The sequence below is a fragment of the Coccinella septempunctata genome, chromosome 3 (genome assembly GCF_907165205.1).
Source record: "Coccinella septempunctata chromosome 3, icCocSept1.1, whole genome shotgun sequence".
Lineage (NCBI taxonomy): Eukaryota > Metazoa > Arthropoda > Insecta > Coleoptera > Coccinellidae > Coccinella > Coccinella septempunctata.
Genome location: NC_058191.1, coordinates 29,985,168 through 29,998,069, shown reverse-complemented (window position 1 = coordinate 29,998,069; position 12,902 = coordinate 29,985,168). Strand labels below are relative to the sequence as shown.

Sequence of the window (12,902 nt, the reverse complement as noted above, 5' to 3'; positions counted from 1 at the left end):
TATACCATGTACCATTTTATAGATATCGAAGTACCAACCATCGACAATGTCAGGAATTCATATATGATTGGCGCCATTTTGCTCAATGAACGAAATGTACTTTGCGTTGGACCTACAGGAACTGGAAAGACATTGACAGTTATCGCTAAACTAGCGAAGAATATGCACAAAAAATTCATTTGCGATTTCATGAGTTTTTCTGCTAGGACTAGCGCAAACCAGACACAGGTGATGATGGATTTCATAAAAAAAAAATGATACTTCCTAATGGAATTATAGGGGCTACATCCTGAGAAGGAAAAAAACTATTTTGAAATGACATTCACAAGTGTTCCGGTTAACTTTCGTACCGAAAAACAACCGGATGACACATTCGGCGGCGCTTATCGTCATCCTGTCCATAAATCCTCGTTGGGATATGGAGAGGCACGGCATCTTTCATACCATCGGGTTTTATGGTTCAGTCTTTTCCTCTCCGATATCACTCGAATCGGATGTTAATGATTTGACCGCTAGGGAGCGTTTAGAATTTTGGTTTCGTCAATTGTAATGACCACGTGATTCGACAGTATATGCGCACCGTACGGATAAAAACCGATGAATAATTTTTCATCCGGTTGTTTTCAGGTAAAAACCTGAAGGTAAAAAACCCGAAGGTAGAAACCCGTGATGTCAAAAGAGCCTTATATTATTGACTGGTGCTGTGTGTTGATCTTACATCAGAATTAAATAGTGTATTCGTATGCAATAAATTCCTCTGCTACGTTCAGTATTTTCCCAGTTACTAGTAAAAAAGAGACCAAATCACAAAGAACACCCTTTGTATCATAAAGTTTCAAATTTGAGCTCCATTGCAATGTTACAATCAATAATTAAAAAATTGATTATTGACGCGTTTAAAAAAACGCGTTTAAAATTGTTTTGACTTCTCGAACTGGCTCGTTGCAAGGAATGCCTTCGCATGTAGGATTCATCCATTTTTTATCTATGAAGGATCTCATTGATTCCAAACTGGATAGAAGACGTAAGGGAGTTTTTGGACCACCAGTTTTGAAACGCCAGATATTCTTCATCGATGACTTCAATATGCCAGCTTTAGAAGTGTATGGCGCTCAGCCACCGATTGAGCTCATACGACAGTGGATGGACTTCGGAGGTAGGAAGAATGTTTCTACCAAATAATTCTTTGAGAGTTCGTTGATTCTATCACAATGAATTCATATTTTCATCGAAGCTTTTGGCGTTCAATGATCTTATTTTGTAACCTTATATCTGAATAGCCAATTTGAAACATAAATGAAGATATATAAGATTTTTTATGGAAATTGAAGACCATGAAAACATCGAGCGAAAAACTTCGTTGTGAAGTTTAATTGATATCGATTTCATTACGCTTTCGCAGCTGCTTACATTGTTGGAATACGACAAAAGAAAGAAGGATATGGATTCCTAGACAAACTTAATCTCCAGATTCTCAATTTTACATTTCACATTATTCAACAGGTTATTCGGATTGTATCATATCAGAATCACATTTTCCTTATTCACTCGATTACGTATGTGAACCAAAAAATATTCATCTCGTTTCCAAGTATCCATTTCCGATTTTGGAATATGTTAAAGTAATATGAGAATGATATTTCTTCTTATTATGGGAGCTATACTTCATTCAATTTTATTTTAGCAGTCGGTTGGCCATGGAAATTTGACACATTTCACTCTGTATAGTACGAAAATGTGGGGTTATGAAGCTTGTCAAAACATTTTTGGGTTTTAAATCAACGCTATGTTGCCCGTTCTACGTAAAAGTTTCTGTTATTACGTATTTTATCACAAGGTCGAATCTCTTCGGAAAATATGTGACGAACATAATTGAACTTTATACAAACTGATTGAAGGCATACCAAATCCAGTTATTGGCATGAAAAATACAAGAGATCAGTATAATACCATAATATGCCATAGCTTGAGGAGAGTTAATGTTCGTTATCTTCTCTGGCTTACATCATTTGTAGATTTCAAAAATATTAACCCGAAGATGAAATGCATATGATACAGTGGTTGGAAATGGGTATCTCCCGAAAGAATTGACAATAATTACAAGAATGTTAAATTCTTCAACAAAAATCATCTTGCATCAATATAAGTAAAAGGAATTAAAGGAAGTTTCAAGTTAAGATGCAACTTCACCGTTGAACAAAAATTTCACATGAATAAACAAGTAACAGGGCAACTTGCGCGTACTTGTGGCTATTCATCTTAATAAATTGATGTAATAATAATAATTAAGTATTTATTAGTACCTTAAGACATTTACATTGTATAAGACAAGTCAAATGAAAAATAGAAAAATCCATTTTAGGGAACTTATTCTCCGATGACATTTATCGAAAATCCTGTAGTAAACTTTTCGCATTAATTCACTCAAACATAAAATTTTCAAATGCCACCACTTTTTTGCTCTCCCAATAGAAGGAAATTCTTTGTCATCCTCTTCATTCACAATCTTTCTGATTGTGGAAATATCCAGGTGAAATATAAATCGTTTAGATTCAGATGAAACATTATATAAATTCTCTTACATTGCATATGTTCGCTAGCGTCTGACGTATTGTGGATTTTAGAATATCAGGGTATAACTATTTGAATGAGCGGACCTGAATTCTAAATAGCACTTCCTGAAACCCTGTTTCTTTTTTTCAATCACTTTCGGCATTTTCGTAATAAAAATTGATATTATTGTGGCAACGGCGTTATGACATTAACGACATTTCATGAGTGCCAACCTAACTTCGTTCTAGTTACAAAAACTTGAGAAAATTATTTCATGGCCAACCGACTGCTAAAATAAATTTGAATGAAGTATATGTGTTACTCTTACGAAACAATTTCACCTTGAAATTTATACGTATAGGTGATATAACTAATTCGATGTTTCCTCTTTACAAGGGTGGTATGATAGGAAGAACATTGGAGAATTCCGAAAAATAATTGACGTGAATTTTGCTACATCCATGGGCCCCCCAGGAGGTGGCAGAAATCCTGTCACTGCTCGTTTACTCCGTCATTTTCACTTCATTGCTTTCTTGGAGATGGAGGATTTTAGCAAGGTGAAGCAATTGGATTTTCTGAGATTAATATTATTTATATATACAGGGTGGGCATTTTAAAACGAAACAGACGAGACAACAACAACTTAATTGTTGAAGAAAGTAATTATGTACCAATAATAATTATTTCGTTGTCTAATGTTCACAATTAATGGTTACCATCGTAATCACAGAATGAATTAGTCAAATAATGGATGATTTCACAGCGCATGGTTAGCGGAATGACTGGTACTGTACGAAATTCAAAATTGAATATCCCGAAAACAAATGCATTGAATGAGAAAAAAATTAATACACTGAATTCAGGATAAAAAGACCTTTCAAATGAGGTATCACTCACCCTAACTTTCCTATTCAAAATTTAGGCGTTGGTGTTCTAACACTAAGGGTTGAAGCGATATAATTGTGAATTTGACCTTAAAAGTTGTCCCCCTCGAAACAAAAATCGACGTGTCCGAGCATTTTTTCGAAATAAATTTATTCCGCCCGTTATCTCGTCTGTTTCGTTTTAAAAAGCCCACCCAGTATGTATCTTCTCAGTAGGACGTCCCCATACAGAAACTTTTCTCCAGATGATATTCAAATTTTGCATGAACCTTCAAAATGTAATCTGAAGTACGAAGTAGATATTATCTGCATAATTTATAACGTAACTTCATTATTAGTGGTTGAAAATAACAACATAATGTACTAAAATTTTGCAGGAGACATTTTTCCAGAAAGGCATAGGAAATTATAAAAAATTCAATTTTTTTAAAAATATCCTCCTCTCGAAAACAATTATTGACCAAAAATCATATTAGATTTTCATTTTCAACTAAGGACATATACAGAACAATAATAAAATTAAAACTGTTAACTGCGTCTATATTACACCTACAGTTTCTAACAGTTTTTGGGCCAAAATGTTTTCCCTTATTCCATGTGGATGCAGAAAAATTCAATTTGATATTTTACTGCGATCACTGCAAACACGGATAAAGTGCTTTATATAAAACCCTTTTAATTATTTCAAACACAGGTAACAGCTGAAAAGGACAACGTTGCTAATTAGCTTGTGATATCGGAAACTAGGATGATTACTTGTAATGGCAGTCATCTAGTATCGTAAAATTTAACGTCCTCTCTCGAAAACAAAACCGCTAATGTTCAGACATTCCAAACTATTTGTTCTTTCTCACCGATAATGAATATTTGGTTTTTGCGGAATTCATGCCCGTCTGAACTTCAATTTCAGCGTAATATATTCGGGACCATATTGAAATTCTGGTTAGACCGTACGCCAGAACAGAGTGACTATTTCGAAGCAATTCTCCTGTCATCAATGAACGTCTATTCCACGATATTGAAGGAACTTCTGCCCACTCCTGCCAAGACACATTATACATTCAATCTCAGGGACCTGAGTAAAGTTTTTCAAGGATTACTAATGTTCGAACCCGAACAAGTGGAGGTAAGCTTTCCTGAATTATTGATGTCCATGACACGTGAAAGCTTTTTATGGTGAAATGTCATCGGGCCTTCGTTTACGGATCGATAAAACAATTTATTAAAATCTCTTTTGGTGGAAAGATTTTCACATACATTCATGAAAGCACATTCAATTTTTTTTTTCTCAAAATTCGAAAGATGAAAAATTGTTATCATTGTTTATTTGAATTCGTTGAGCAGTTAACAATTCAAACATCAAACATAACTCATTTCACTCTTTTTCATGTATAGAATTTCACAGATATTCCTTATTTTTGAATATTAAGTTACTGAAAAACTACACATTATACGAGAAGATATGAAGGATACTTTTATTTTTCAAAATGATCAAAAAATAGTCAATAGTAGTATACAAATTACTTTTTAAGATATGGGTTCTTTGAATTTCTGATATCTTTATGATAAGTCATGGTCTTAATAAAGAAACTGAAAGATGTGGGTGAAATTTTGTGTTCGCAGAAGATTCGTCAAATCAATTGAAAACTATATTCTGTACATCAATCCATGATGAATCGTTCGTGAGATATAACTGGAAATTAAATTTTTTTATGGATTTCCAAAAGCACCTTTTCAATCGAACCGGATTAGGATAAAATAGAAGAGGGAAAAGGTGTAGCTCTTCTGAAAACCAGCTGCTGGCCAGAATACTGTTCTTGGTTACTTATCATAAATCTGGAGAAACTATTTTTTTCCAGCACCATGGACAAAGCTGGTGGTTCACTCATGAGTAGAAAATGCTCAAACTTTTTCTACTTTACGTATTTTTTCAGGATATTACAGAAGTGGTTCGATTGTGGTATCACGAATGCATGAGGGTGTTTCAAGATCGACTAGTTAACGATGAAGATCGCAACTGGTTCAACGATTTATTGAGGAAGACCATCAAGGATAACTTTAAATTAGATCCTGAAGAAGCGCTGGGTTCTAATACCATTCTCTTCGGAGATTTCTTGGACCCCCAAGCAGATATAAAGCAGTACAAACAAATTACAGATAGAGAAAAGGTTAGTACGGAGAATTTCCATCGCTATTCCCAATAATTTTCAATTTGTATATTGTTATTTTATTACCGTTTGGATAACTTGACAACTTGGTAATCAACTCACAACTATTATGGGAATTAGGATAAGATTGATGACTTGAATACTGTATTCAGAGAATAAAACTTGCACAGCTGCATTGAAATTGCATTTTTTATTGTAACTCGAAGTTTGTAGGTCCCTCTGTTGTTGCTCCTAGAGGAACATTGGGTTTCTTTTTAGATTGCTTATTATTTGGATGAAATAATTAAGGATAATTCTTTCAGTTGTCAGATGTACTAGATTACTACCTAACTGAGTACAATAACCAGAGCACCAGACCTATGAGGCTTGTCCTTTTTTTGGACGCCATTGCTCATGTGTGCAGAATCTCGAGAATAATACGTCAACCTATGGGAAATGCACTTTTATTGGGCATGGGAGGATCCGGTGAATATTTCATTCATTTTATCAGTCTATATAAGAATAAGTATTATATTCTGTAGAAGTTCAGATTTTCAATATTTTCGTTATTCAGGACGACAAAGTTTGACGAGGCTGGCTACTTTTATGGCAGAGTTTTACCGCTTTCAAATAGAATTGAGCAAGGTGTATGGTCCAACTGAATGGAGGGATGATATCAAACAGTTGATGCTAAAAGCTGGTTTACACCGCGTGGAAACAGTATTCTTATTTTCTGATACTCAGGTATCTTTTACTATCTCACCTCTTTTCTAATTCTAGTTGATATTTTTTGTGATCCTTTTATGTAAACATCATTTTATACTTATATGTAAGACGAAAACTACGAACAACGAAGATTGAATTGAAAGAGAAAATCAATACAAAGTTCATACAACTGATTATACAAATAATGTACTGAGTTTTCTTTTCAATGAGAAGAAGCATAACTTATACAAATAAATACTAATAAAATTCATTCATAACGAGAAGGATATATTCAGGACTCAGGAGGTCTAAAAGCAATATGGGTTTCTAATTAATCGAATCGTACCTATTCATTGAATTTCTTATCTCAACCACAGATCAAATCAGAAACATTCCTTGAGGACCTGAACAACATATTGAATTCAGGGGATGTTCCAAACATCTATCAACCGGACGAGATGGATTTGATTTATCAGAATATGAAGGGAATCCTACAGGAATTGGGAATGACCGCTACAAAATCTAATCTGTTTTCAGTTTACCAGAAACAGGTCAGATCGAATCTTCATACTGTCATCACAATGAGGTAAGTATTGATAGGTTTTGGAAGCTCACATAGCCTTCTATTATATGTGCTCAGTAGAATCTCACATTCACAAGGTCTGTGATAAAAGATCTCTCTTATGTGTAGTTAAACTTGCCGACAGGTGAATTTACCAGCTTAAAAGAGTTTATAAAAGAGACATAAATGTAAACTTACCCACCTGAAGATGTGACGTGGTTTTAAACCCTCATTTTGTGAAAATCATATAATCTCTTTTATGTTGAATTATGGATTTTCAAGTATCGGCCACATCAATTCAATACTTTAACGAACCTAAATATATAAATGACCTGGTTTATATGCATTTTGGAATTATTCCTCGGAATCCTTGGTCGAATACGAGGCAACTGAATCGGTAGAACTAGAGAATAAACCAGTCCTAAGAAGAATGAATTATATCTATAAAAAACACTTTGGATGATCCCATCAAGTCAAGAAGAATAATTTAGAACTCTTGTACACTCTGGGTGAATAAATTTTTTTTAGTAGAATCGCCTAAGGAACAAGACGACCTACTTCAATCTTCAATTATTCGATGTCTCAGAAGGTCAGCAATATCCGGCTTATCGCGTCTTATTGAAGAGCTCAAGATTATACTTCGCTGAAAACTAATCAAAAGGGGGGGGGTATTTTTGTGTAAAATCAATTCTAGGAATTCTTTTTTTCACAAAAACAACCCCCCTGATTAGTTTTCAGCGAATTATAACCTTGATATCTTCAAGAGATAGTGAATGATCGTGATACATTTTTGATAAAAGTTCCTTCGGTTGCTGCAGTAATTGCAGCAAAGGAATTGCCTATCATCATTGTTGCTCTTGGTCAGACCAAGAACTTATACACCGGTTTCTTGCAATTTTAGCAGCCAATTCTGCAACCAACATGTATTTGCAATTACTGGAAAAATGATTGCTGCTGGAAATTTTTAAAATTTATGTTGCAACAAAATAGCACTTCTTCACATAATGCTTTTAATGTTTAATGTTTTGAATATTTTCCACCTGAAAACACAAGTTGACAGAAAGTTACCCTTACAAGGCACCAGATTTTCCCTCCCTCGATTTTTATGAACTCTAAAATCTGCAGAACTCAGTTCGAAAGATTTCGTTAATATGTTCAATTCCCCTTGTGTTAAATTTTATAGAACTCTAAATTTGACCCATTCTGGTTGTTCAGTTTTAAATCATGCAATTAATAGTTTGTCATATCAAAATATCATATAATGGTAATCCGCTTATGAAGTATGAACAAATGGTCACATGATTTCTTATACTATCCAATATAACAAAAACAAATTTTCGTTTTTAGCAATATCTCTCCTTAAGAAAACACTCATATTCTCAATAGGTCGTTTTGGAACTGCAAGTAGTAAATGAGATTAAGCTCGTTTTGCGAAAACCTCTGTTCAGTCGCAATAATTGATTCTCATTTTCAGTCCAATTGGAGAAATTTTCCGAGCTCGTTTGAGACAATTCCCTGCACTTGTGAACAATTGCACTATCGATTGGTTTAGTGCGTGGCCGGACTCCGCATTACAAGTAAGAATTGCATAACTTTTATTTTCGAATGAGGAATTGATGCGTAAGTATATAAAAATAATTTTCTGGGGGTTATATGTGTCTTTGCATTGGCATAATATAGCCATAATTTTATGTATATTCATCATTGGCTTGAAATCGCGAAGTTTGTAGATAATATAGGAATTAATTCAGGGGAACTGGTAAACTCAAAATTCCAATACCAGGGAAAAAGGAAAATATTGTCCTACCCCATATGATTCAATTCAATATGAGTAATGTCTCTACAAACCTGAGAAAAACCTTGAAAAATGACTATTAATCTGAGGATTTCTTTAAGCAAGCCCCCAGTAACCTTTGAAATTTTGTTTTCATATTGAAATTTTTTTTTTCTGTTCTGCAGTCTGTGGCACTTCAGTTTCTGGATGATATCCCTGAATTGGACTGTTCGGAGGAAGTTCTGAAAGGAATCGTTGTTGTCTGCCAATTCATGCATGCCAGTGTAGTCGATGCGAGCGAGCTTTATAGGCAGGAACTTTCAAGACACAACTACGTTACACCTACGTCGTACTTAGAACTACTCTCAAGTTATTCCAATCTCATAAATGTTAGAAAGAATTCTCTTCTTGAGGGCACCTCTCGACTTCGAATAGGTAGGTGATGAGATAGATAAAATAATTCTCCTTCTTAGTGGGAAACATTCATTCAAGGTTTGGAAAAACTACAGAACACATCTGAAGAAATCAAAGTTCTTCAAGAAAATTTGAAGGTGATGAAGCCTGCGTTGGAAGAAGCTGCTATTGAAGCTAATATAATGATAGAGAAGATTGCAGAAGATACGGTAATGCGGAACGGACTTATGCATTCCTTCTATTAATACGTTTACGTAGGTTTAAAAAAAAATGATGTGAATATCCCTTAGCATTCAATAACGAATCTCCTGCCAAACTCTGCTATGATTTCTCTAAGTAAGAGTGACCTTTATTTTATCAATAAAGTACAACGTAAGAAGAGAAGGCAATGTGATGAGTGAAAAAATGTTTTCATGGAACAAGGTTAGGTGGTCTCTTCATCTGTATTGGAGAGCATGATAGTACTGAAGTATTTTTAGTGGGCACAAGGGCAAATGGAGAAAATATGCAGTTTTTATTCATTAATCAGCACTTCACTTTCCTATTCACTTCATTCTATGTTTGAAATATCCTTGAATAATACATTTAGCTGTGATTCTGGTTGTTTCAAAAAATTAGAGATATTTTTAATTGAGAATACTACAGGGTATTTCTAAATTGGGGATACAAACGAAAAGAAGATATTCCCTGAGTAATAGTGAGAAAAAAGTCTCATAAACATGGCACTGCAAACTATTCGTTTTCGTGATACAGGGTGTTATTTTGTCTGGAGCACTGTCCCATGTTTTCCTCCAGAACTGTTTTTTGTTGAGCCACTGTTAATTTGAAAAAAATTAAAAAGAAGGCTTGTTGTTATACAAAAGTTTATAGTCTCTTGTCGTGTTGTGGTATCTGCTACCGATTTCGAGAAAAGAATTCGAACGATTCTTTCCAAAATCCCCAGAAATATCCAAATTTTCATAAAAATTCAGTTGGTAAGCAGTGGTGAATAAATTCATTGTCAGTTTTGACACATCAAATTGAACTTGGTATTCCTAATATTGAATGTGTTTTCACAACTTGTTTTGATGGAGGAACATCCTGTATAAAAACATAATTTCTTCATAGAAGCTGTATGATGTATGATGCTGGCTGCTGCATTCTATACATCCAGTAATTAACCTTACTGCTATCTCTAAGATTACTCAATAGGATATTTCTTCATCTTCATGAATAGAATAGAAATAAGGTGAAGGATTATGCCAGGAGTTCCCTGATATTTCGAGCCGAATCTGCTAGACATAATGTCAAATGTGCTTCGTGCTTCTCGCGATGAAAATATACCATATACTTTCAAGAAGACAGAGATAAAAAAAAGTTCGAAGGAACTGGAATCAACCTTGACTTGAACAGAAGAGTGATTAATGTTTCATATACCTTCTCACCCTACTGTAAAATATATTTGTTGAATTACTAAGTACTTCGATGGTTTTTCTTCCTTCTTTTCCTTTCACAATTTCACATTATTTTTCACAATATAGAAAGTTGCCGAAGAAACCAAGGTGCTAGTCGAGAAGGAGGAGTTTGAAGCAACGAAAAAAGCTATGGCCACTGAAGAAATCGCAGAAGACGCCAAGAGAGATCTGGGTAATTTATTTCCAAGACTTCTTGCACTTGGGAAATTGCTACTGAGTCTTTCATTCTTATCTTAGCTGAGGCGATGCCAGCACTGTTGGCAGCCGAAGAAAGTTTGAAACAACTGAATAAAAACGATATCACTGAAGTGAGAGCAATGAAACGACCTCCAGGAGGTGTAGTCTATGTCATTGAATCTATCTGCATAGTAAAGAATATAAAACCAATCAAGGTATAGAATCGGAATTGACTAAAAACGTTTCCTAAAATCAACTTTTTTGTAAGGTCGCAGGGACAAAAATTGGCGAAAAAATTCTGGATTATTGGGAGCCTGGCAGACAAATGTTAGCTGATCCTGGTGCTTTCCTTTCATCCCTTATGAATTTCGATAAGGACTCTATCACAGAGGAAATGATAGAGAAGCTAACGAAATATGTTAATGATGAGGGTTTTCAGCCAGAAAAAATTGCGAAGGTATGAGAAATTCGATTTTGATTCAATCTTTTGATTTCATCGTTATTTTTTTTAAGATTTCGAAAGCTTGCACATCACTTTGTATGTGGGTACATGCAATGTATAAATTCTATTTCGTCAACAAGAGCGTTGCACCGAAAAAGGCTGCTTTGAAACAGGCAGAAGAAGATCTTGCTAAGACAATGGCGGCTTTGGCTGAAGCTAAAAAAAGAATGAAGGCTGTTATGGATGGCCTGGAAATACTCCAGAAACAGCTCGCAGAGAAAATTGCCTTCAAAGAGGAGAAAGAACAGAGTATTGGTTTATGTGAGGAGAGAATGAATAGAGCTGTTAGGCTTCTGACAGGTCTAGGTGATGAGAGAGTTAGATGGATAGGCACTATTGAAAATATCGAAGCAAGTATAGTGAACGTCACTGGGGATATCCTCCTCAGTGCAGGAGCAATTGCGTACCTGACACCTTTCACAGACAAATATAGAAGAGGTCTGCTTTCGGAGTGGATAGAACTTGTTGGAGAGAAGAAAATTCCCCATTCAGAGAATTACGACACAGTTCTTACCTTAGGAGAACCCGTAACTATTAGATCATGGCAGTTGAGTGGACTACCAAGGGATTATTTGTCGACCGAGAATGCGGTCTTGGTATCTTGTTCAAAACGCTGGCCACTCTTCATCGACCCACAGGGGCAGGCGAATAAATGGGTTAAAAACATGGTGAGCAAAGAATTTTTTTTGAATTTTTCATTAAATATTGCACTCTGAATTAAATTCTTCGCATCAGCCAGTTTATATACAATAAACATATGGAGGGTGGTTCGAAACGAAAAAAAATCAGGCACTGGAGATACTAGAAATAATTATACAGGGTGTTTCACAATAGGTTCGCCATAGGCTAGTGGTAAATGCAGCTCATCTTGGCCTTTCAAGAAAGGCTAATAGTTTTGGAGTTTTATGGATTTTAGCCTTAATTTTCGATAACTATAACGTGAGAATGGGTGGTAAGACTCAGAATATCGAGATTTATCTTCCAAATATCAAAATCTATATTTTCTGGATCAGTTGGAAAACTTTTGTTTTCAGAATCGAACAAAGGACTTTCTTGTCAATCCAATTCAATTTTCACTTCGTATGGCACACTTATTGTTACAAAAGAGAAGTAAACGAGCGAAATCATATTTCATGTTCATCAATGTTCTCAATTATTCAGTTATAATTTTCATTGACACCTGCTGATATTTTGGGATAGCAAAATCCCTGCCTTCAATTATTTTCCATTCTGAGACATCAACATACCAAGTGTTTAAGCACGTGGCCTAAAAATTGAATTTGAAATATGTATTATCGAACTATGAATTCTTTCGAAATTGTCAAATATTACATAGAATTACGGGTGAGTACGATCTAGGAAAATGTATTGTGTCTTTGCTCTGTAATATGAGAAAGTTCGTATTGCTCGGAAAATATGGATTTTGGTACATTGAATAATCATGATGTGAATTGATTTCTAAGTGAGATTCCACCTGCCCTTCTGCCTAAGATTTGATGATTTAGAAAGAATTCATAGTTCAATGTAATTTTTTGGCAGCGTACTTGAACATATGGTGTTTGTTGATGATTCAGAATGATAAATAATTGAAAATATAGATTTTGATATTTGAAATATAAATCTCAATATTTTGAGATATTTGGGTTACCACAGCATATGCAAGTTTAAACTGAATAATTATGAGTTTCATTCATCAATTTTTCAAATGCACCGCGGAAACTATTCCAAAT

The 12,902-nt window shown here is 34.7% G+C and overlaps 2 protein-coding genes across 2 annotated transcripts in view; one reads left to right on the top strand and one right to left on the bottom strand.

Moving 5' to 3' along the window:
* The window catches only part of LOC123310526, an 86,516-nt gene that overhangs the window by 42,705 nt on the left and 30,909 nt on the right, over positions 1–12,902 (bottom strand). The window lies entirely within an intron of this gene.
* LOC123310527 (dynein axonemal heavy chain 1-like) overlaps positions 1–12,902 on the top strand; it is an 88,633-nt gene that overhangs the window by 60,642 nt on the left and 15,089 nt on the right. The window contains exons 33-47 of the mRNA XM_044894027.1: positions 23–228; positions 994–1,156; positions 2,950–3,110; positions 4,348–4,563; positions 5,372–5,605; positions 5,908–6,070; positions 6,159–6,328; positions 6,667–6,875; positions 8,326–8,428; positions 8,811–9,060; positions 9,118–9,248; positions 10,560–10,665; positions 10,731–10,885; positions 10,939–11,127; positions 11,184–11,840. Coding sequence (XP_044749962.1) covers positions 23–228; positions 994–1,156; positions 2,950–3,110; positions 4,348–4,563; positions 5,372–5,605; positions 5,908–6,070; positions 6,159–6,328; positions 6,667–6,875; positions 8,326–8,428; positions 8,811–9,060; positions 9,118–9,248; positions 10,560–10,665; positions 10,731–10,885; positions 10,939–11,127; positions 11,184–11,840 — 3,113 coding nt within the window. The remainder of the gene's footprint in view (positions 1–22; positions 229–993; positions 1,157–2,949; positions 3,111–4,347; positions 4,564–5,371; positions 5,606–5,907; positions 6,071–6,158; positions 6,329–6,666; positions 6,876–8,325; positions 8,429–8,810; positions 9,061–9,117; positions 9,249–10,559; positions 10,666–10,730; positions 10,886–10,938; positions 11,128–11,183; positions 11,841–12,902) is intronic.